Source organism: Blennius ocellaris, assembly GCF_963422515.1.
Source record: "Blennius ocellaris genome assembly, chromosome: 23".
In the NCBI taxonomy this organism is placed as follows: Eukaryota; Metazoa; Chordata; class Actinopteri; order Blenniiformes; family Blenniidae; genus Blennius; species Blennius ocellaris.
The window spans coordinates 4,987,101-5,012,459 of NC_137672.1; the positions used below are offsets into that span (position 1 = coordinate 4,987,101).

The 25,359-nt window shown below is 46.2% G+C and overlaps 1 protein-coding gene across 1 annotated transcript in view; it reads right to left on the reverse strand.

The window, feature by feature from the left end:
- eml3 (EMAP like 3) overlaps nt 1-24,423 on the reverse strand; it is a 47,567-nt gene extending 23,144 nt beyond the window's left edge. Inside the window, 2 exon segments of the mRNA XM_080519355.1 lie at nt 17-193; nt 23,969-24,423. Of these exon segments, the coding sequence (XP_080375481.1) occupies nt 17-193; nt 23,969-23,993 (202 nt within the window). The 5' untranslated portion in view covers nt 23,994-24,423.
- Nucleotides 24,424-25,359: the final 936 nt, after the last annotated feature.

The window sequence follows — 25,359 nt, forward strand, 5'->3', positions numbered from 1 at the left end:
CCTTTAAAAGTCTCACCTGCAATGAGCTGCTGCTTCAGTAGGGGGAGGAGCTGGTCGTGGAGGCGGAGCCTGCGCAGGGCGTCGGCCAGCGAGGACTTCAGCAGCACGATCTCGTCCTCCTGCGCCTGCAGACGGACCTCCATCAGGGACGCCCGGTCCGGAAACTCAGCGCTGCCGTCCGCCGACACGTCATCTGTGAAGGAACCGTCACATCGGCCATCAGTCTGAGAAAACAAGTCCTGAAGCTCTTCTCACAAGGTTTAACATTGCGGAGCTCCACCATTGTACGGCTTGGTTTTCTTTGCAAAATAGATTTATTGGGAAATCTATTAATTGACAACTACACTACAAACTACACAAGCAATTAAAGAAGTGAAACTAATCAATTCTGTTTGGAGTAAATTCAGCGGCTTGGCTTAACAGGAGTGCGACAGATGCAATACATGAGCAGGGTTGTATGTCAATTCCCATTATGGTGGACATTATGTTAAAATAACTGGACCAGTGGTTATGCAGGCGTGGGCAGAAGAAAAACCGATGACTCAAGTTCTGAACAATGTTTGAAACAAGGGTCACGTTTGTCCTCCACCTCCAGGAGGATTTAGGACAAATGTTTTGGAAAGACTGGAGGTAACTCTGCATTTACAGACACACTTGTAAAAGAGATGGTTAATCTCAATGTGTTTCTCCTGAACAAATAAAGGCAAAAAAAAAAAAAAGAGGAAACGATTCATCTGCTGGCTTTATAAAGATAACATGAAGTAACTGGAACATTTTATATTTTCAGATTTTGTCTGCTGATCGCTGCCGACGAGCGTCGCTCCATACTGCTGAGTCAGCTCAAATAGTAACGGATCTATCACTGAGAGAGAGAGAGAGAGAGAGAGAGAGAGAGAGAGAGAGAGAGAGAGAGAGAGAGAGAGACAGAGAGAGAGACAGAGAGAGAGACAGAGACAGAGAGAGAACAATAGGTATGTATAATAACTAATCTTAAAAAGGTACTAATGAAGTATCAGTAATACTCCGGAGGTGGTCCTGCCACGTTGTGATGTTGGAGGATGTTGCCCCTCGCCGTCTGCTCATGATAAACACTGAAGTGCTTCAACATCACAGTTTCTCAGAGTCTCTGGCGAGAAGCGACTGACGTCTCCTACAAGCTCCGCCTCCTGCAGGTCTGTGTTTGTTCTGAACGGCAGGAAGTCAAACGCTTCAGTTCACCGAAACGATTCCTCTGAAGCTCGTCCTCAAGATCCTGCAAATCTCAGCTGAATGAGCGTTAACGGCGTGGATCCAGAGCCTGTGTCCACCTTCACTGTGTTTCACTGTCTGCTGTCCACTGTCTGGACCGCTGCTAATGCTGCTAATGCTGCTAATGCTGCTAATGCTACAAATGCTGCAGGGTGGCTGCTAAACCTGCTTCTAAAGCTTCTAATGCTGCAGGATGGCTGCTAAACCTGCTAATGCTACTAATGCTGCAGGATGGCTGCTAAACCTGCTAATGCTACTAATGCTGCAGGGTGGCTGCTAAACCTGCTAATGCTACTAATGCTGCCGGATGGCTGCTAAACCTGCTAATGCTACTAATGCTGCAGGGTAGCTGCTAATGCTTCTAAAGCTTCTAATGCTGCAGGATGGCTGCTAAACCTGCTAATGCTACTAATACTCCAGGGTGGCTGCTAATGCTTCTAAAGGTTCTAATGCTGCAGGATGGCTGCTAAAGCTGCTAATGCGCCTAAAGCTGGACCAAGACGAAGAGTTGAAACACTGGATGATACGAGAACTTTCAAAACAAAGCAAACATTTAACTGTAAGCTGCTAATGCTAACTAAAGCTACTGTTGGTGCAGGCTAACGCTAATGTCAGCATTGGCTTTGGAGCTTCACTCTAAATCCGTGTGTGTCTGTGTGTGTGTGTGCGTGACAAGTACAGCGGAAACAGCGTGCCTTGCCATGGACAGCAATTACCCAGGATGTTAGCGTTTGTGAAACTATGTCCTGATTAAACATTGTGGCATCAGAAACTCATGTCAGGATGTGTCAGAGTTTTCAGCCCTTTAGGTGACGGAGAATCTCCAACGTCTAGATCAGTGTTTTTCACCCACTGTGCCGTGGCACACTGGTGTTCCGCGAGATCTAGTCAGGTGTGCCGTGAGAAATTATCCAATTTCACAATTTTTCTGAAAAGACATTTACTCAAACAGCCGCTGTCGGCTGTGAGAGCAGTGTGCAGAGAAATAATGTATAAATACTCGGAAGAATTGCTCTGAGTCGAGATTCTTTCCTGCCAGCTGATCACCAGAGGCTTTTATTATGACATGAACATATGCAACCGGAACTTCATAACAGGACGAGACTCCACACAACACATTTCTCACTCATGGTTGCTCACCAACATCCAACAAACCAAACTAGAGGAAATAATTAACTCTCTGAACCGAGGAACAAAAACACAACACAAACAAATCAACACACACAACAACCCCAACAATAACCCTCAATAACCTCCGGCATCACATAACCTGAACTCCCATCATGCCCTGCAGCGACCAACTCCGTGATCACTACAATACTCTTCACCACTAGATGGCAGCACAGAACTTTGCAGTTGAAATGTAAAGTGACAGACGTCAGTGTGGTTAATCTCCACCTCCTGCTACCATCTTGTATCAAAGTACTGTGTCAGTGACAGTGATGGAGAAGTTTTTGAAAAGGAAGAATGTGAACCAGGATCTCAGCTCTTCATCCATCAGGTCCAGGTTTCACACTGAGGGAGTCACAATAAAAAAAAGAAATTGGGAAATACTTTTTTTCTGTATTTATTTGATTCCTGTTGATAAAACTTTGATGAGAATGGCTTTATATTGTTAATAGAGGCTACAGAGTTTCACATTTTAACATTTTCGGGTGGTGGTGGTGTGCCTCCAGATTTTTCCAAAGAAAAAAATGTGCCTTGGCTCAAAAAAGGTTGAAAAACACTGGTCTAGATGACCTCCCTGGGTGAAGGTCAGTGTTCAGGTGACCCCACTGGGTGAAGGTCAGTGTTAAAGTAACTATACTAGGATAGTTGAGGTTAGTAGGTAATGGTGAGGATCCACTGCTCTTGCTCCAGCGAGTGAAGACAGAAGTGGTTTGTAAGGTCCAGCTGTAGGGCCTGGACCTTACAACTCGTCCCCTCACTGGTACAGAGAGACAAACCGGTCTTGTGTCTCGGCGGACTCTGTCTTTCAGGGATTACAGCTGCTCACAGCATTGTAGTCCCACAAAGAGCCTTTAGTGTGTGAAGTGGCTTCAGTTCTGGCGCGAGTGTGTCCGAGGGATGGCGCTGGTTCTGGTCCAAGACCAGTCCATGTTTGTGGCGCCGGACAGAAAAGCTTTTCATGGAGTTTTCTGGCTCCAGCTGCTCTCAGCTGTCTGGGAGTCTGTGGCATTCCTCAGCCGCTCACTTCTCCCTCGGCCACGAGTCTCTTTCAGCAAGACGTCCAACGAGGCACAAGAATCTACTGAGCAAATGAAGGAAACGCTTTGCTTTGCTTGGTAATAAGTAGGTGAGAGGTCCTGGGTCATTACCACATTCTGGACAAACCCTTCAGAGCTTGCAGACTAACACAAGCTGCCACGGCTCAGAACCTGGAATTACAGCCTGCCAGTCTGTTTCCACATGGCCCCTTCGGGAACCACACCAGCAGGCCTGCCAAGCAAATCTTAGTTTAAAATGTTGGTATGCGTGATTCTCTCGAGACGACTGCACGTCGTCAGATCATAGCGTTCAACAGTCCGACTGCTGAGTCGCTAAGCTCTCGTCTGAAGCGGTCCGGATCAGGAACGTCTCCGTTCCTCTTGTTCCTGACTTTAGTCAACAGACTGGCTACATCTCTTGAGTAATGACGCCAGTCCGTCATGTCTGAACCAGTGAACAGATCCACATCCTCCAGACTTTAGATTCATGGGGTTCAGGAATCTGAGCGTCCATGTCTGAAGACTTCCACACGGATTCCAACAGTCCCAGGATACCGACAGCAGTGCTCCTCCAGCGTTTCCTCTCCGCCGTGCTTCTCCGTTGTCTGAACGTACAGCTGCTGACATCATTACACTCGTGTGCTGCAACGCTGCCTTCAAGTCCGGTTTGGAAAATCGGCTACTCTTCTACTGGTGCAGTGTTTAGAACTGTCGCCTCTTCACGGGAGTCTCATGGGTTTGAGTCCAGGTTCAGTTTCCCACAGTCTGAAAACATGCATCTGAAACACAGTGACTTGGTTTCATCCTTTTGTTTATAGGCTTCAAAAAGTTTCACATTGAAACACTGAAAACAATGTAGTTTTCATGTTGGGCCACTAGTTGGTGCTGTTGTTAGTTTTATTACTGAGAGCACACACACACACACACACACACACACACACACACACACACACACACACACACACACACACACACACACACACACACACACACACACACACACACACACACACACACACACACACACACACACACACACACACACACACACACACACACACACACACACACACCAGAGAACAGAGAGCTTTAAACATGAACACTGGGAGAACATTCTAGTGGACAGACCACCAAGTTGGATTGTAATTACGGTGACTGTCAAAATAAAACCTCCAAATTGGATTGTTATTACAGTGACTGTCAAAATAAAACTACCAAGAGAATATAGACTGTCATGACACTATGGAGTTTTTACTTGAAACTTGTCATGTGAATATGGATAGTTGTCATTATCTGGGATTAGCGTTAGCTGGGATTAAGATGAGCTGGGATTAGAGTTAGCTGGGATTAAGGTGAACTGGGATTAAGATTTTTCTGGGATTAGAGTTAGTTGGGATTAGGATTACAATAAACAGGAGCTTTCGGGTAAGAGTTAGTTGAGATTAAGGTTGACTGGGATTACAATTATAGTTTGCTGGGATTAGGATTACCGTTATCTGGGATTACACTTAGCTGGGATTAGGATTACAGTTAGCTGAGATTACACTTAGCTGGGATTTGGATTACATTTAGCTGGGATTAGGATTACAGGTAACTGGGATTACACTTAGCTGGGGTTAGGATGACAGTAAACTGGGATTACATTTAGTTGGGATTAGGTTAGAGATAGCAACAGAATCTGATGATTTCCTGAAGAGACCGAGTGGATGTTCCACAGGATAAACAGAGTGATAGAGAGCAAGGTCGTCGGCGTACAGAGTGACTGATCACACTGAAGCGCTCCAACCGGACCGAAACAACCTCTCAGGAAGTGGACACCAAACTTTCAAACTAAAAGACCGCAAACAGTCTGGAAAGGAAGTGAAACGTTGAAGCTCTCAAACCGCGGAGGATTGATCATCTGAGAAAAGGTCACCACACTTCCTGGTTCTAGTTCCTGGCTGCTTCAGCCCGGTTTGTCCTGCCAGACATCAGGGACGATTTGGTTTCAGTCCAGATCCTGAACCGGGTGTAAACAGGTCTGCTTCAGTCCGTTTCCTCACAGGTTCCCGACCAGCCCAAGCCGGGTTCTAGACTGGGTCTGTCCAGGTTTTGTTGATAATGTTTGGAACCCTCTCAGATGGTGTTGTTACTTGTTTGGGTTAGAGTTGTGACTGGTCCTGGTCCAGTTTGTGGCCCGGTTCAAGCCCGTTCCCTAAGAACATTGACAGACTTTCAATATAAAATAAAGAACATAGCATGCCCCGGCCCCATGATTGTTCTGCACCAATTCCACCGGAACCAGTCCCTGGTACCGTGAAAACTGTTTCTGGTTCCGAGTGAAGTGTGATGCAAGAGCAGCCAGAGGGAACGATGAGTCAGAGATTCTGCTGCAGCGTTTCACTGGAAGACCAGTTACATCATCCCGCTGGATCGCGCGCGCACACACGCACGCACGCACGCACGCACGCACGCACGCACGCACGCACGCACGCACGCACACACACACACACACACACAGATTTAGAGTAAATCTCCAAAACCGATGCCGACACTGGTTTAACCATGACATTAGCGTTAGCCTGCACCAACAGTAGTTTTAGTTAGCATTGGCAGCTTTCAGTAAAATGTTTTTAATGTTTTAGCATTAGAAGCTTTAGAAGCATTAGCAGCTTTAGCGGCCATCCTGAAGCATTAGAAGCTTTAGAAGCATTAGCAGCTTCAGCAGCCGTCCTGCAGCATTAGAAACTTTAGAAGCATTAGCAGCTTTAGCAGCCATCCTGCAGGATTAGCAGCATTAGCAGCCATACCGCAGCTTTAGTATCATTAGCAACATTAGCAGCCATACTGCAGCATTAGCAGCCACCCTGCAGTTTTAGTATCATTAGCAGCCATCCTGCAGGATTAGCAGCATTAGCAGCAGTCCTGCAGCATTAGTAGCATACGACAGACGACATAAAGCTCCTCCAGGAGGATCATCAGACGGAACAAAGCAAAATGTGGAAAATCAAGAACTGATGCAGAAGCAAACAGAGAGAACCAAGAGACCAGGACCATTGGAGGTTCCCTGGTCCGGGTCCTGGACTAGATCCCCAGTCCGGGTCCTGAAGGCGGTGGTCTGTCAGGACCCTGATGGTTCCACCAGACCTCCGGTTGTGAAGAAGGGAAACTTTCCAGCTGCCATGAATCAAGTGTGTTTCTTCTTCTCCAGACGCCCATCTTTTCCCAGAATGACGGACACTTTTGCTCTGGAACCTCCTGGGATCTCAGTCTTGTCTGATTCAGACGCTGAGCAACGACTCCCAGGAGGAGACGGGTTAATGTCACCAACACGATCGTAGTGAGGATCACTCATGTGATCACAACGAACCTGCAGGTGACAACATGTCTGCCAGCCAGACCTCTCACACACTTCTACTCAGATTACTCTCTGAACACAGTAAGTACTTCCAACCCCACAGTCCCACCGTGCAAACGCAGTAATCCTGACCTGATGTCGGGAGAACAGCAGGGAGGGGCAGCTTCAGGACACTTTTAGACAACATCAAATCATAGAGCATCTTCCTCCTCTCACATCAGAATATAGAGCATCTTCCTCCTCTAACATCAGATTATAGAGCATCTTCCTCCTTTCAAATCAGAATATAGAGCATCTTCCTCCTGTAACATCAGATTATAGAGCATCTTCCTCCTCTAACATTAGAGTATAGAGCATCTTCCTCCTCTAACATCAGATTATAGAGCATCATCCTCCTCTCACATCAGAATATAGAGCATCTTCCTCCTCTAACATCAGATTATAGAGCATCTTCCTCCTTTCAAACCAGAATATAGAGCATATTCCCCCTGTAACATCAGATTATAGAGCATCTCCCCCTCTAACATTAGATTATAGAGCATCTTCCTCCTCTAACATCAGATTATAGAGCATCGTCCTCCTCTAACATCCAGATTATAGAGCATCTTCCTCCTCTAACATCCAGATTATAGAGCATCTTCCTCTTCTAACATCAGATTATAGAGCATCTTCCTCTTTTAACATGAGATTATAGAGCATCTTCCTCCTCTAACAGATTATAGAGCATCTTCTTCCTCTAACATGAGATCATAGAGCATGTTCCTCCTCTAACATGAGATTATAGATCATCTTCCTCCTCTAACACCAGATTATAGAGAATCTTCCTCCTCTAACACCAGATTATAGAGCATCTTCCTCTTCTAACATGAGATTATAGAGCATCTTCCTCCTCCAACATCAGATTATAGAGCATCTTCCTCTTCTAACATGAGATTATGGAGCATCTTCCTCCTCCAACATCAGAGGAAACATGCAGCGGAACTACTGATGCCCTGAGAACTTCATTGTAAACATTCATTCTTCATTGTAAACATGTTTGAGGCCTCCGGAGGAATGTAAACGGCTGCTAGTCATTAAGACGTCTGACTGAGGATTGAAGTTCTACACGAGGCCGTTTTGGCCTCCGGTGGTCAGAAGACTGTGGCAGTGACTCCCTGGAGGAGCTGCTGCTGCTTTTCACAGACCTGTAAAGTCTGAACGCTCTGGACTCCACGCTGTGGCCATGTGTGTGTGTGTGTGTGTGTGTGTGTGTGTGTGTGTGTGTGTGTGTGTGTGTGTGTGTGTGTGTGTGTGGCTACACCCACAGCAGCTTACATGAAGGTCTTGGCTCTGGGATCCTGTATTTAGTATTTAGCTGCTTTGTTGGACACATGAATGGATGAAGGAGCTGCTTTATATTTGTCTTCATCTATGACGTGATCTCTGTATTCATGGAGTCAATAACTTGAAATCAGGAGTATTGATCCATCTAAATGCAGTGAACGCTCGGCTTTTTGGTTTCCATAAAGTGACACAACGGAAACACTTATCTAATTACCGTTGGCTCCTGGGGCTCTTCCAGATCAAACGAGACAATCAGATAATGCGCTTGTCCAGAGTGACCATCGTCACTGGCCAATCAGCAAACGGCTCCTCCTGATCGGATCCGTCCCTGTACTGCTGGGTAGCCCAACAGAAGGCTGACGTAAAATCCTCACCCTTCGGTACGGTTCTTTCTGTGCCATCCGCAACCTTTGCCGTAGGAAAGCATGAAAACCCGAACCGAACTATACCGACACGCTTTGTGACGTGGAAAGGAGCCTTAAGACCTTGTGAATGCTGCGAGAGTCATAGGGAGGCTCTGACGGGGTCCAACAGAACCAGGAGAACCAGGAGAACGAGGAGAAGCTACCTGCAGGGGGCCAAGACACTGAGATCAGTGTTGTTTTGCCGTTTCAGCTGAACAGGAAGTTTCGCTGTTTTCTCCGAGTGAAAACCACGACGCCCCCGCGCCTCTACAGAAACCTCAAAATGTATCGGAGGTAGAAGAGACCATCAGCGTAGTGTATCATAACGTAACTTATTACTGTAATATTGGTACTTTTCTCAACAGTTACTGGTCTTTCATCCATCACTGAGGCGAGTTCCCGAACCTTCCCTAGAATTAGCATTAGCATTAGCATTAGCACGGGGAATAAACTTTTAGCTTCCCTGTTGCCGGATCAGCTCGGCTGCCACATGTTTCTCCAGATACGATATGATACCAGCAGCCATAAATCATGACCAAAATATCACTTGAGTAAGAGTACTGGATTACTCAGGTAGTGAGTTATTGCTATGCTAACCATGTTAGCATCATTAGATCAGGACAGAATGAACACATTCGGAGATTATTTTAACATGATCCATAAGTAATGATGGATTAAGATCCACCCCTGCAGCTGACGGCAGCAGGTCTGTTGGCTGCAGGTCTGTGGACTATAGGCTGTGGACAACAGGTCTGTGGACAGCAGGTCTGTGGGCTAAAGGCTGTAGACAGCAGGTCTGTGGACAGCAGGTCTGTGGACTAAAGGCTGTGGACTAAACGCTGTGGACAGCAGGTCTGTGGGCTAAAGGCTGTGGACAACAGGTCTGTGGACAGCAGGTCTGTGGACAGCAGGTCTGTGGGCTAAAGGCTGTAGACAGCAGGTCTGTGGACAGCAGGCCTGTGGACTAAACGCTGTGGACAACAGGTCTGTGGGCTAAAGGCTGTGGACAGCAGGTCTGTGGACAACAGGCCTGTGGACTAAAGGCTGTGGACTAAACGCTGTGGACAACAGGTCTGTGGACAGCAGGTCTGTGGGCTAAAGGCTGTGGACAACAGGTCTGTGGACAGCAGGTCTGTGGACAGCAGGCCTGTGGACTAAACGCTGTGGACAACAGGTCTGTGGGCTAAAGGCTGTGGACAGCAGGTCTGTGGGCTAAAGGCTGTGGGCTAAAGGCTGTGGACAGCAGGTCTGTGGACAACAGGTTTATGGACTAAAGGCTGTGGACAGCAGGTCTGTGGACTAAAGGCTCCAGTGGTGGAGCAGAAACACAGCTGGCCTTCATGCATGAGTACTCGCTGTATTTCTTCATTGGGTGGATTCCACACAGAAGTGGAATCACAGAGAATGAAGCCAGCAGGAGTTCCTCTTCTACTTTCTATTTTCTCCTCGGTGACGACTGCAGCTTCTCCTCCGCACATTTCCTAATCGAGTCGCTCCCTCTGCGTGGGCGAAATTGTTTGATTTCCAACCCGTCTGCATTGGATCCTCATTGTCGTTTCACCTGATCTCCCACTGGTTTATTATTATTATTATCATTATTATTATTATCATTATTATTATTATTACAGCTTTGCTGCCCCTACACTGGGTTTGGCTCAATTGAAACCTTCAACAAATGTATTCTTAGACATTAAAATACATTTTGGGTCTTGGCTATGAAAATATATACATTCCATATGTGTCAGGACATTTTAACGCTATGAAATTCTTTCGCTGCCCATCCCACCGTGACGTGAACAACTCTTATGTTTAACGACTTGAACTGCATCCAAGTAGGTGTAGACGGGCGGTTCTGCCGCCCGCAGTTCACACAAAAAAACTGCAATAAAAACTCTAAAATGAGGTTCAGACAAGCGAAGGGGTGTTTATGTTGAATGATGAGCGGGTTCAGATGCACTCACATCAGCGTGCAGGGCGACCGGCTCCAGGAAAATAAACTCACAAGCTGCTCAACACACAGTAGAGGTGCAGAACCAGAACCAGAACCAGAACCAGAACCAGAACCAGAACAGAACTGTGGTGATCCCTCAACATGAGGAACTCCAGGCAACCCACGAGTCCCCGGTCCGAACGCCTCCCCAGCTTCAAGAGATCCCTGCAAGAGGAGGAGCTGGAAATGTTCCTTCTGAATTTATTTTGACATTTTAAGGAGGCTTTTATTTTTACGTTTTACATTTGATCCAATGAGTTGGAGCAGCTGCAGCACAGGCTGCATCCTGCTGAGAAACTCACTGACGCTGGAAATGCCAGAGGAGCAGAACTGGAGTGGATTTACACTCACGTATAGTCCTCGTTCACCTTTTATACCACACACACACACACACACACACACACACACACACACACACACACACACACACACACACACACACACACACACACACACACACACACACACACACACACACACACACACACACACACACACACACACACACACACACACACAGGAAGTCAGTGACAGGAAGTTAGGTCACATGACCAGGAAGCAGCCGGCGGTGTTGATTCATTGAATCGTCTCCGTCTCGTTGCTCCTGCAGCAAATGACGAAATCCCCTCTACGTTGAGGCTCATTAAAAGATAACAACATGAACACATGATTGATCATGCAAATGAGGTTAGAAATTTCACTGTGAGTTAGAAATACGACCTTAAACAACCTGTAACAGTAGAAACAGGACGTAATTCTCAGGGAGAGTTCGAATCCAGCCAGGAGAGAATTCTTGGTGGTGGTTAGACGTTTCCTTGGCGGTGGGCGGAGTCCGGCCGGCGCCTTCAGAGTGGCGGTAAAGTCTCACCAGATTGTGGCGTTACTTGCGGTAAACACTGTGACCAGCTATTATTGTGTTGAAGCTTACTGAGACTAAAACTGCTCTCGACCTGTGAAGTTGGGTTGTGGCTGCAGACCTCAGCGACACCTGGTGCTTCTTCTCTCTTCCTTCCTCTGATGACTTTGAAGAAGACGAACCATCACAGGTCAGAAAACCCTCAACTGACAATCTGACTGAGTCGTCCAGCCACCAACAGCTGCCCAGTCAGTCCACCAGTCAGTCCACCAGCCAGTCCACCAGCCAGTCCACCAGTCAGTCCACCAGCCAGTCCACCAGCCAGTCCACCAGCCAGTCCACCAGCCAGTCCACCAGCCAGTCCACCAGCCAGTCCACCAGCCAATCACGTAACCGAATCGAAAGGCTTCGGTTGACTGGTAGATAACCAGGTTTTGGTCCGGTGCCCCAGAACAGGTTCATCCAGCCCTGCTGAATGGGAGCGTTTCCTTGAAGGAAGAGATTCTCTTCATTTCTAAATATTTCCTTCAGCACACAAGCTTCAGTCTGAACCTGTGTGGTCTGGCTGCCGTCCTGTCCACTGACACCCCGTCCCATCCACGGACAACCCGTCCACTGACACCCTGTCCCATCCATTGACAACCCGTCCACTGACACCCTGTCCCATCCATGGACAACCCGTCCATTGACAACTCGTCCATTGACAACCCGTCCATTGACAACCCATCCACTGACAATCCGTCCATTGGCAACCCGTCCACTGACACCCCATCCCATCCATGGACAACTCGTCCATGGACAACCCGTCCATTGACAACCCGTCCATTGACAACCCGTCCATTGACAACTCGTCCATGGACAACCCGTCCATTGACAACCCGTCCATTGACAACTCGTCCATGGACAACCCGTCCATTGACAACCCGTCCATTGACAACCCGTCCATTGACAACTCGTCCATGGACAACCCGTCCCGTCCACAGACAACCTGTCCACTAAACTACAAACCTGGGCACCTCGTCCACGACAAATGTTTTCAGCATTATTCAATTGAAGGATTTTAAAGTATTTGACACATTTGGAAAGATTATTAAGTATATTTGACACAATAACATAAAATATACATTTCATGATGAAGCAGTCTTTAGGGTTAGATCTGAGGTGGGACCAGGCCAGTGGAGGTGTGAGAAGCGACATTTGAGAAATTCTGAAGAGAAACGAAGCCATATGATACCACACTAAATATATATGGACATATACTAGATATATGATAAATATCAATTAGAAATAACAATACGTAAAAGTACATTGTACAGGATTTACTTTCTCCCAAAAATTCAGAAATCTCATCCACGGGCGAGTTGAGAGAGGAGCCAGAGGAACACGTGTGGCCTGACGACACCAAAGCGCAGGTCGTCACACGTCTGAGCGCCACATCGTGACGAAGCAGACAAACATGGCATCCGATTCCACCGGCAGCTCCGTGAGCTCAGCCACCGGGACGAGCTGCTTTATGTTCACAGACCCACCGTCACTCCTTATCCCTCTCTAGTATCAGGATCTCAGTGTGGGAAGAGTCAAAGTCTCTGGTATCAGGAGCTCAGCGTGGGAAGAAAAGACTCCAGTCACTGTTGTGCAACGCTGCATGTTTGGTCTCATGCCAAGTAGTTTATGGTTGAATACCGCAGCCGAAAACATTGTTCACAGTAGTAAGATAACAACAGTTGATGACTCCATGCAGTAAAAAGCAGAATTCTATGACGGACCCACAGTCTTGCAGGTCTTTGCTTGCGGCCCTCAAAAGCAAGAATTGAATTCTTCCCTCCAGCATGAGAAAGACTCTGGTGAAAATAGTCAGAAGACTTTGAAACTACTGTGAAATCCTGCCGGAGGTCTGCCAGATGACGAGGACACGGGGCCAAGATTGGATCAGATCACTTTGCTTTTATAAAATGTTCAGATGCACAACGCCAAGTTCGACCTAATGTCGCCTTTCATGCTGAACACAGAGAAGAAATCCACACAAAGGAATCAGCTCGACTTTGCAGCAACAAAAAGAAAAAGCCAAGTCACCAAAACAGAAAAAAGAAAAACTTTTGTTCGGAGAAAAGAGGAGCAGTAATTAATTGGACAAATGCCTGCAGTTTGAAGGGAAAATTCACCGCGAGCAGATCGACTGGAGGAGTCGACTGGAATGTGACCAGAGCAGCCAAAAGCTTCTGGGAATCCTCCACATTCTGCATCTGGATAAAGAAACAGCCACAAACACCAGTGGGAACAGTTAGAGGTATCAGGACATGATCCCAGCAGCAGCTCTTCGGTTGTCGCAGGCCAAGTGAGGCGTTCCAGAGAAAAGCTCCGTGCTGGAGAACGTCGTTCAGCAACGGCCCAGTTGGAGGAGACCAATAACCTTCATTCTGTTAAAGAACACAAACTAGGAAAAATCTGCTCCTGCGTCTTGCCTCATTGATGTTTTCACACAAAATGCCAGTGACAGCGTCAATGTTCCTGAAGCAGGACGCTGGCTATCGGCCATGTTTGAGGGAGACTCACTGGTACAGCTCCACCATCAGCTTTCTCAATGTGCACATCAGAGGCGCTGAGCGACGGTCAGGGAGAAAGACCCCAGGCAGGAAGGGGATTGAAGGAGCCCTTCTCAAGAGAGTCCGGGGGTACGTCCGAAAAGTCCTTCCTTTCTCCTTATTTATCGAGTTTTCCTGAACCTCGGAAGTGTTTTGTGTAGCGGCCATGACAAGAACTATCTGAATCCTCAATAAGCAAAAGAAAACAGGCTCATTGCTTCCTTTAGAGCCTCCTAGGAAACACTGATGCTTCCTTTAGCCTAAGAAACACTGATGCTTCCTTTAGAACCTCCTTTAGCCTAGGAAACACTGGTGCTTCCTTTAGCCTAAGAAACACTGATACTTCCTTTAGAACCTCCTTTAGCCTAGGAAACATTGATGCTTCCTTTAGCCTAAGAAACACTGATGCTTCCTATAGAACTTCCTTTTGCCTAGGAAACATTGATGCTTCCTTTAGAACCTCCTTTAGCCTAGGAAACACTGATGCTTCCTTTAGCCTAAGAAACACTGATGCTTCCTATAGAACTTCCTTTAGCCTAGGAAACACTGATGCTTCCTTTAGCCTAGGAACCACTGATGCTCCCTTAACCTAAGAAACACTGATGCTTTCTTTAGAACTTCCTTTAGCCTAGGAAACACTGATTCTTCCTTTAGAACCTCCTTTAGCCTCGGAACCACTGATGCTTCCTTTAGCCTAAGAAAACTGATGCTTCCTTTAGAACTTCCTTTAGCCTAGGAACCACTGATGCTTCCTTTAGAACTTCCTTTAGCCTAGGAACCACTGATGCTTCCTTTAGAACTTCCTTTAGCCTAGGAACCACTGATGCTTCCTTTAGAACTTCCTTTAGCCTAGGAACCACTGATGCTTACTTTAGCCGAGGAAACACTGATGCTTCCTTTAGAGCCTCCTTTAGCCTAGGAAACACTGATGCTTCCTTTACCAAAGGAGACCAGCTCATGCTGCCCCACAATTCCTTGAGGCGACAACATTTAAAGGGCCGGCTCATCGTAGCGTTCAGAGAAACTCAGGATGAAAAGGAGCAGATCATGTAAGTTACCAAAGCAATGATCTGCTGGAACCAACATGATCGCCTGACCGAACTCCTAGAGGAAGCCTCCTAACACCTTTCCTTAACTCCTTTAGGAAGCCTCCTCACACCTTTCCTTAACTCCTTTAGGAAGCCTCCTCACACCTTTCCTTAACTCCTTTAGGAAGCCTCCCAACACCTTTCCTTAACTCCTTTAGGAAGCCTCCCAACACCTTTCCTTAACTCCTTTAGGAAGCCTCCTAACACCTTCCCTTAACTCCTTTAGGAAGCCTCCAAACACCTTTCCTTAACTCCTTTAGGAAGCCTCCAAACACCTTTCCTTAACCCCGTGACGTCATCCACGGTGTTAAGGTAAAGTACATAGATGAGGAGAAAGGAGGGACATACTCCAGGACTCTGGCGTTCACATTCACTTTAGAGACTGGATCAAACATCCTGGAAAACATCCTGCAGTTACACCAGCTGCTCTTAGGGGGCGCTGTCGCCCAAAACAAACACTGACCAGACAGGAAGTAAAGACGAAACATGGCTCATTGATTGGTCCAGACCGAAAGAGGAAGTCCCACCCCTTGAGCCGATTCATACTCCATAAGAACAAGATGAAGGATCGGCATCCTGCCGAACAAAATGACGTCACTTCCGTCTGCGAGCTTCTTCTGGCCGAACAAATGAGTTTGGGCAGTTCCAGCCGTCCTGGTCGAACTGTGTAGACGCTGCTCTGCTGAAACTTCTGCTCTGACATGTGCTGCTCATGGTGTTCTAGCTCTCTAATCACCATCAGTCATATTTTAATCATATTTAGCTTCTAACATCGCTACTGTCTGAGAACCGCAGCTCGTTAAAATGCCGTGATGCACCTGAACGCATCACTCAAAGTGGCTCCTGCAGTTAAAACCAGACCAACATGGCGGCTCAGACACAAACTCTCTTTTATTACTGAAACAGTTCAGAGGAATGTTTCTGACAGCACAGGAGGAGAGAAAACTGTTGCTGAAAAGTGAAAATGCCAATTCACAGATGTGTGGCTACTGTGTGGGGGCGTGGCCTGTGGTGAGGGGGCATGGCCTTCAAACTCGGAAGCGTCTTTTCTTCATTTCCTCCACTGGAGCGTATCTTAATAACAATTCTTCTTCCTCCTCAGCTTCAAACATTTGTCTTTCTTCATCCTCTTCCTCTCTCATCAACTCGAATACGACTCTCCACCATTGTCGCACTCTCGCTGTCTCGTCCAAATGTTTGACTCGTTAAGATCGGTACAGTTCTGCAGAACAAATGTTTTTTTGGCAGTTTGTTGACGTCACTGCCGAACTTTCGTCTAGTTCTTTTGACTTCAAAAAGGGAGTCTGCAGGGGCCTTTAGCCTGAGACGGCTAGGCTAGCTAGCTCATGGCTAATAGGTAACAAACAACCACGATATGAAGTCAATGAGTCATCCTCTCTATTTCCTCCTATTCTACATATATAGAGCAGGAGTTTATGTAAAAATGTATATATTTATTTATAAAAAAAAATCTAAATTTTGTCCTGATTGATACCTTGCCTATTGTCTTGTATCTTACATATAGGCTTATAATGTATTCCTATTATTTTTCAACTTATTAAAAAATCCGTGTACTGCACAATCTGCTTCTGCTTCATCATGCATGTCTGTGCATTGTTTGACTAATTAGTGTTTCGTCAATGTTTTTAACATTAAAATAACTATCACACCGACACGTATATTATATTAAGAAAAGCAGGTAAAGATCAGTTTAGTGTTCAGCAAGTTATGATGGGAGCTCCTCTCGGGAAAAGTTCCTGCGGATCCTCCGGTAATGGAGCGTCGTGTTCAGAACCTATTCAGACCAAAGCAATGGTTTGACGGGATCAGCGTTTGCCCCGCCCACTGAGTCTGATGGGCGAGTGTGACAGATACAATGAATTCATGAAGCCGTGCAACACCGGACCATGAAATAATCAAATACATCGTGAAACAATTCTATATGTTTTTTTCATAAAATTATTTCATATTTGATTAATGACACATTTAATTACACAGTTGTATATTTAATTCCAATTTGAATTAATCAATGGAAAATTTAATTAATTATTTAATGGCATATTTAATTATTTTATTTTGGCAGTCAGCCCTCCATAGTACACAGTGTGTGAGATGAAACTATGTAGAATTCATAAGATCAAACAATTACTACTGGAAATAAGTCCAATCTCAACACCAAGTTCATTTTAATGAAACGTTGTGGTAAAATGCAGTGAAACATCAAAGCCCCGCTATAAATACTATAGAAGCGTGTTGCTCAGAGGTTTGGTGGATTAGAACCTTCAGTGGTCCGTTCTGGTCCAACTGGTCTCATGTTGGACTGAAGTAAACTTCACAGCAGCACCCCCTGCTGGAGGCCGTCCCTCATTAAGGCGTGTTAACAGTTAAAGTCCTAGTGAAATGAAAATTCGACCTCCAAAACACTCTGGCTGTCGCTTCTAGGGACATTTTTATGCTAACTGGCCTCAAGGGTAAAATGTTAAAACACGGCAATCTGCGAGAAAGTAGTTGATAAACGTTGGTATTTCCGCTGCTGGGCGGAGCTTCTGACAATAATAGAGTGACATCACAAGTTGTGCACACGCCCAAGTTGTGTTTACATTATGGAGGATCAGAGTTTTGACGACGAAGAGGCTGAATTTAACCATATTTCATCATCGTCATTTCAAACCCAGTGATTGATGAAGAAGACACAGAATGTGTCGTTCTGCCATCGGTGACCCCGTCTGGAACATGTTTGAGGAAGCAGAAGACGCTTCGTCCTCCATTCGTCCTCGTCTCCTCGCCTCAGCAGCCGCCAGTTTTCACCTTTGAGGCTTTGAGGCTCCTGACTTTTGGCAGAACGACTTCCTGGATCATGTCGAAGCGCTTTTCTGACTGCGGAATCACCGAAGATGAGTCCAGGTATTACTTGATCGTCTACTAACCGCCTGAGCTAGCAGCTCCCGCTAGCCACACGAGCTAGCGGCTCCCGCTAGCCGCTCCCGCCACCCGTGCTCCTTTTCTCCTCTCTCGGTCTCTTCCAGGCTCAATCTTTCATCAAGGCTCATAAAACGCCGACTATAACTTCAAAACACTGTTAAACTTGGATATTTAAGAGGAAACAAGCCGATATAAACACAACAGATGGAGATCTGCACAACTCTTGACGTCACGCCCACGAAGAAGGATTCCCCCGACTTCCTCGGCTGGAGATTCAAAATTCAAATAACTTTGTTATGCGACAACAGTGGTGGGGCAGAGTCGGAGGAACCTTGGAAGTAGAACCCCAACTATCGTTTTTTTGCAAAGTAGTGTGTTACATTTCACTGGGACTTTAAAACCACGATAATTTCGCTCGTTGGAGGTTCAACTAAACTACTATACTTTAGACGGTCCCACTTTCTCTTCCCCTAATCAACACCAGCCGCTCTTTACAAACACGTGGTGACCTCAGCCAATCACAGCTCTCTGGTGGGCGGGGCTAGCCCGGCAGGACTCATCTGATTGGTTCAATCACATTGATGCTTCAAGCTTTAATTTTCACACTTTCATTGTGATGCAGTTTGCTTTCAGGAAAACGGAATTCAAAGTCTCTGAACAGGGAACGTTTCAAAAACGGCTCCAACAGTTTGAAAAAGTGCCGCTCCCTGTGAATGAGGAAAACTTTTCTGAAAGACCGAGTACTGCTCATGAGAACTACGGTCACAGCAAATAGTTGTGGCCGTGTCAGTGGGCTGACAAGAACCATGATAGAATTCAGAGCATCGCTGTGTGAATCTAACAGCGAGTCGACATGTTGCCATCCGGCTGGTTTCTGTGTGTGTGCGTGTGTGTGTGTGTGTGTGTGTGTGTGTGTGCGTGCATGTGTGTGTGTGTGCACACATGGTCATAGAACAAAAACATGACGCTGCAGTGATTTCAGTGTTTGCATGCAGGGCCATCACTACCTCCACATCTCACAGTGAAACGTGTGAAATGTGTAAACGGCGCCGAGGTTCTGATCCGAGATCAGTCGGCTGACGGCGGCGAGCCGAGAGACGTGACGTTCAGCAGCGCCGCGGCTCGTCCACACCTCGGCTTCTGGAGGGAGGCAATGGCGTCTTTATGAATCGCGGATTCCCGACCGAGCAGGCGGAGGCTCAGCCTCTGCCCTTCCAGAACCCCCTGATAGTTACTGGCCCCCCCCCCCCCCCCCCCACTCCCCCCCGGAGGCCACGCCGCCTCACCACTTCACAACACTCATACGGCGGGATGGCGGCGCCTGCAGATGTGCAACAACAGCAGCATTGTGCAGAAGCTCCGGCTCGGCCTGGAGGGGGCGGAGCCTCCCACACACACACACACACACACACACACACACACACACACACACACACACACACACACACACACACACACACACACACACACACACACACACACACACACACACACACACACACACACACACAGGATTGGAGCGTTCTTCCTGAGAAAGCAGGAGTGTCACTGGTCACTGGTGAACCAGTGACTTTCCTCTCGGCTCCTCGTTCCACCCGTCAGCTGGAAACTGACGCCGAGGCAACGGCGCACCTGGACCAAGTCCAACCTCGGGACTCCAACACCTCTGTGAGACCGACCTTAAACCCTGTGACCTCATAAAACCCTCACAACCAACGTAAAACTTTCACTATGACATTAAACTTAAACCTTTTCCCCCCTCTTACTTTGAAAAGAAAACCTAAAGAACAAATGACACAGTTGTGTCAAAACAAGTTTGATTTTTATTTAATCAAACTTTACAAAATGAACTGCTGCCTGGAATCAAAGTGCCGGCTGTTCTTTTGTAAAAATAAAAAACCCTGCAGTTTGAAAGGACTGATGTGGTCGAGAGGTGATTAATCCTCCGATGGGAATCAGGTGTGCTGCTTCTTTTAGGCTCGTCTGAAAAGTTCCTCCTCCTCATCCAGGGACTTTACCTGAACCCCTGGAGGACGTCACGGGGTTAAGGAAAGGTGTGAGGATACCTCCTAAAGGAGTTAAGGAAAGGTGTGAGGATACCTCCTAAAGGAGTTAAGGAAAGGTGTGAGGATACCTCCTAAAGGAGTTAAGGAAAGGTGTGAGGATACCTCCTAAAGGAGTTAAGGAAAGGTGTTAGGAGGCTTCCTAAAGGAGTTAAGGAAAGGTGTTAGGGGGCTTCCTAAAGGAGTTAAGGAAAGGTGTTAGGATGCTTCCTAAAGGAGTTAAGAAAAGGTGTGAGGATACCTCCTAAAGGAGTTAAGGAAAGGTGCTAGGAGGCTTTCTAAAGGAGTTAAGGAAAGGTGCTAGGAGGCTTCCTAAAGGAGTTAAGGAAAGGTGTTAGGGGGCTTCCTAAAGGAGATAGGGAAAGGTGTGAGGATACTTCCTAAAGGAGTTAAGGAAAGGTGCTAGGAGGCTTCCTAAAGGAGTTAAGGAAAGGTGTGAGGATACCTCCTAAAGGAGTTAAGGAAAGGTGTGAGGAGGCTTCCTAAAGGAGTTAAGGAAAGGTGTGAGGATACTTCCTAAAGGAGTTAAGGAAAGGTGCTAGGAGGCTTCCTAAAGGAGTTAAGGAAAGGTGTTAGGAGGCTTCCTAAAGGAGTTAAGGAAAGGTGTTAGGGGGCTTCCTAAAGGAGCTCAGGAAAGGTGTTAGGATGCTTCCTAAAGGAGTTAAGAAAAGGTGTGAGGATACCTCCTAAAGGAGTTAAGGAAAGGTGTGAGGATACCTCCTAAAGGAGTTAAGGAAAGGTGCTAGGAGGCTTTCTAAAGGAGTTAAGGAAAGGTGCTAGGAGGCTTCCTAAAGGAGTTAAGGAAAGGTGTTAGGGGGCTTCCTAAAGGAGTTAGGGAAAGGTGTGAGGATACTTCCTAAAGGAGTTAAGGAAAGGTGCTAGGAGGCTTCCTAAAGGAGTTAAGGAAAGGTGTGAGGATACCTCCTAAAGGAGTTAAGGAAAGGTGTGAGGAGGCTTCCTAAAGGAGTTAAGGAAAGGTGTGAGGATACTTCCTAAAGGAGTTAAGGAAAGGTGCTAGGAGGCTTCCTAAAGGAGTTAAGGAAAGGTGTGAGGATACTTCCTAAAGGAGTTAAGGAAAGGTGTGAGGATACTTCCTAAAGGAGTTAAGGAAAGGTTAGAGGATACTTTAAAGGAGTTAAGGAAAGGTGTTAGGGGGCTTCCTAAAGGAGTTAAGGAAAGGTGTTAGGATACCTCCTAAAGGAGTTAAGGAACGGTGTTAGGGGGCTTCTTAAAGGAGTTAAGGAAAGGTGTTAGGGGGCTTCCTAAAGGAGTTAAGGAAAGGTGTTAGGATGCTTCCTAGAGGAGTTAAGAAAAGGTGTGAGGATACCTCCTAAAGGAGTTAAGGAAAGGTGCTAGGAGGCTTTCTAAAGGAGTTAAGGAAAGGTGCTAGGAGGCTTCCTAAAGGAGTTAAGGAAAGGTGTTTGGGGGCTTCCTAAAGGAGTTAGGGAAAGGTGTGAGGATACTTCCTAAAGGAGTTAAGGTAAGGTGCTAGGATGCTTCCTAAAGAAGTTAAGGGAAGGTGTGAGGAGGCTTCCTAAAGGAGTTAAGGAAAGGTGTGAGGATACTTCCTAAAGGAGTTAAGCAAAGGTGCTAGGAGGCTTCCTAAAGGAGTTAAGGAAAGGTGTGAGGATACCTCCTAAAGGAGTTAAGGAAAGGTGTGAGGATACCTCCTAAAGGAGTTAAGGAAAGGTGTTAGGAGGCTTCCTAAAGGAGTTAAGGAAAGGTGTTAGGATACCTCCTAAAGGAGTTAAGGAACGGTGTTAGGGGGCTTCCTAAAGGAGCTAGGGAAAGGTGTGAGGATACTTCGTAAAGGAGTTAAGGCAAGGTGTTAGGATGCTTCCTAAAGAAGTTAAGGGAAGGTGTGAGGAGGCTTCCTAAAGGAGTTAAGGAAAAGTGTGAGGATACTTCCTAAAGGAGTTAAGGAAAGGTGTGAGGATACTTCCTAAAGGAGTTAAGGAAAGGTTAGAGGATACTTTAAAGGAGTTAAGGAAAGGTGTGAGGATACTTCCTAAAGGAGTTAAGGAAAGGTGTTGGGGGCTTCCTAAAGGAGATAAGGAAAGGTGTTAGGAGACTTCCTAAAGGAGTTAAGGAAAGGTGTTAGGGGGCTTCCTAAAGGAGTTAAGGAAAGGTGTTAGGAGACTTCCTAAAGGAGTTAAGGAAAGGTGTTAAGATGCTTCGTAAAGGAGTTAGTGAAAGGCGATCACATTAGTGTGGCAGTCGGAGGCTAAGGGAAGCATCAGTGTTTCCTAGGCTAAAGGAGGGTTTAAAGGAAGCATCAGTGCTTCCTAGGCTAAAGGAGGCTTTAAAGGAAGCATCGGTGTTTCCTAGGCTAAAGGAGGCTCTAAAGGAAGCATCAGTGTTTCCTAGGCTAAAGGAAGCATCAGTGTTTCCTAGGCTAAAGGAAGCATCAGTGTTTCCTAGGCTAAAGGAGGTTGTAAAGGAAGCATCAGTGTTTCCTAGGCTAAAGGAAGCATCAGTGTTTCCTTGGCTGAAGGAGGCTCTTAAGGAAGCATCAGTGTTTCCTAGGCTGAAGGAGGTTCTAAAGGAAGCATCAGTGTTTCCTAGGCTAAAGGAGGTTGTAAAGGAAGCATCAGTGTTTCCTAGGCTAAAGGAGGCTCTTAAGGAAGCATCGGTGTTTCCTAGGCTAAAGGAGGTTGTAAAGGAAGCATCAGTGTTTCCTAGGCTAAAGGAGGCTCTAAAGGAAGCATCAGTGTTTCCAAGGCTAAAGGAGGCTCTAAAGGAAGCATCAGTGTATCCTAGGGTAAAGGAAGCATCAGTGTCTCCTAGGCTAAAGGAGGCTCTAAAGGAAGCATCAGTGTTTCCTAGGCTAAAGGAAGCATCAGCGTCTCCTAGGCTAAAGGAGGTTCTAAAGGAAGCATCAGTGTTTCCTAGGCTAAAGGAGGCTCTAAAGGAAGCATCAGTGTTTCCTAGGCTAAAGGAGGCTCTAAAGGAAGCATCAGTGTTTCCTAGGCTAAAGGAGGTTCTAAAGGAAGCATCAGTGTTTCCTAGGCTAAAGGAGGCTCTAAAGGAAGCATCAGTGTTTCCTAGGCTAAAGGAAGCATCAGTGTTTCCTAGGCTAAAGGAAGCATCAGTGTTACATACAGTAATCATTAAACCTTCAACAAGGGAAGCACTGATTCCTGAATATAGACATCTGCAGATAACGATTCTATTCCGATACCAGGGCTGTTTCCTTTATTATTATCATTACTATTATTATTAATTGTATATGAGGCTGTAATAAATCCCTCTCTATGGTAAAATATGAAATGTAGGAATGTTTGCATGTATTATTCATCAGGATCCTGTCCTCTCACCTGCTCCAACAGGATCCTGTCCTCTCACCTGCTCCACTTATGACGTGACGAATTAAAAAAAACAAACTACTTTTAAGTAGATTTTACTCAGTTAAATATACATAAAAGTTTATTTAAAAGAGAAGCAGCGTCAGAGTGACTTTGACTTTCAACACTTTCATCTCTAATGTTAGTGAAGTGTGAGCCGTAAAGCAAACACAGCTGTGTGTGTGTGTGTGTGTGTGTGTGTGTGTGTGTGTGTGTGTGTGTGTGTGTGTGTGTGTGTGTGTGTGTGTGTTTACTCTCCCTGCAGACTCACACAGGAGCTGCTGTCATGATGTGAGAGTAGAAACCTTCTCATGGGTGATGCATCTGTCAGCGCCACACACACTTCTCCCTGGGGGCGGTGTGTGTGTGTGTGTGTGTGTGTGTGTGTGTGTGTGTGTGTGTGTGTGTGTGTGTGTGTGTGTGTGTGTGTGTGTGTGTGTGTGTGTGTGTGTGTGTGTGTGTGTGTGAAGAAACCGTCAAAGCGCCGATCCTGACTTGTGTTTATAACGAAGTTGTGAAGAGGTTCGGGACCGTGTCTGTGCGTAACGACGCGGCCAAAAGGTGCGCAAAGTGCGCAGAAAGTGCGCAGCGGGACTCGACTCACCCAGACTGTTGGCGGAGGAATCCATTATTCCACGGAGGAGCTGCGGCGGGAGCGGAGAGGCTCAAGGTGTGTTCTCCATGCGGGGAGAGGAGTGTCAGGCCGGGGGTGGGAGGGACGGGGGGGGGGGGGGGCTCGGACACGGTGACAGTCTGAGGAATCAGCACCGGAAGCGCGCGCGCGCACACAGCCTGCAAGTAAAGTGCGTGTGCGCGCCGCCGCAGAATCCCAACAACCGTGATCCTGATCAATAATCCAGAGTAAATAAAGGCACGCAGCAGGTCAACGCGATCCCACGTCGGAAGCTGGAGATTAAAACAAGAAGTTTATCCGGAAATGAAGCAGCTCCTCCGGGTGGAACGTGACTGAAGTGAAAGGATGAATCCCGAGAATCAACCTTCTCCCTCCCTCTTCTCTCCTTCCGAACCGCTGAAGCACATCCGCACGTCAAACCCTTCAAACAAACTCGAAACCAACTTCAAGACTCTGCACGTGTCTTGTGCGTCTAAAGCTCTCTGTCTCCCCCCCGCGGCCGGGCCGGGCACTGCACAACGACAACAACAACAACAACAACCACAACAATAGTAATATACTAGCACATTGATTTCTGTATGTAGGTCAGAAGTCAGATGCCTGCGACGTTTTAGAACTGAAGGAGCTTTTTGTGGCAAATAAAAGCAGCGTGTGTTTGAAGACGAGCCTTTACAATGAAAACAACAACAACAACAACAACAACAACAACAACTGCCTCTTCATGTTCCTTCAAGACGTTTCACAGCTACCGTTTAGAATCAGAATCATTACTTTATTAATTCCTGGGGAAATTCATTTGAAATAATTAAATGTTATTTTACTTTTGTCTTTTCTGCTGGTTTATCCATTGTTTATTTCGATATTAATTTTTTTTAAAGCTTTTTAAAATAATTACTACTACTACTAACAATAATAATAATAATAATAAGATTCATTTTATTGTCTGCCCTAAGCAGTGACAGAAAATTCTATTTAACGAGGCCCCAAACAATAAAATACAACACATATTTAACAAAAGTACATACATAAGATGTAGATGTAGGGACGCCCTACAATCCAAGGGCAAGTGTCCCCTGAAGACAGGTGTCCTCTCTTCGGAGGGTCACGAGGACCAGTTGATATTGAACGAACCAAACACCAAATATGTTCTGGTTATTTAAAAGCAAATAACTGAACCAATACAAGATGTATACAATATAAATACATATATATGTATATAAGGTGTATATAAGATAAATATGAAATAAGATTTAATGTACTTCTGTCAGTCTGCCCCGGGGCAGTTGTGGCGACATACGTAGTTTGTGAATGATTAATGCAATGTAAAGTGTCTTTAAGTGTTGAGAAAAGACCTGGATAAA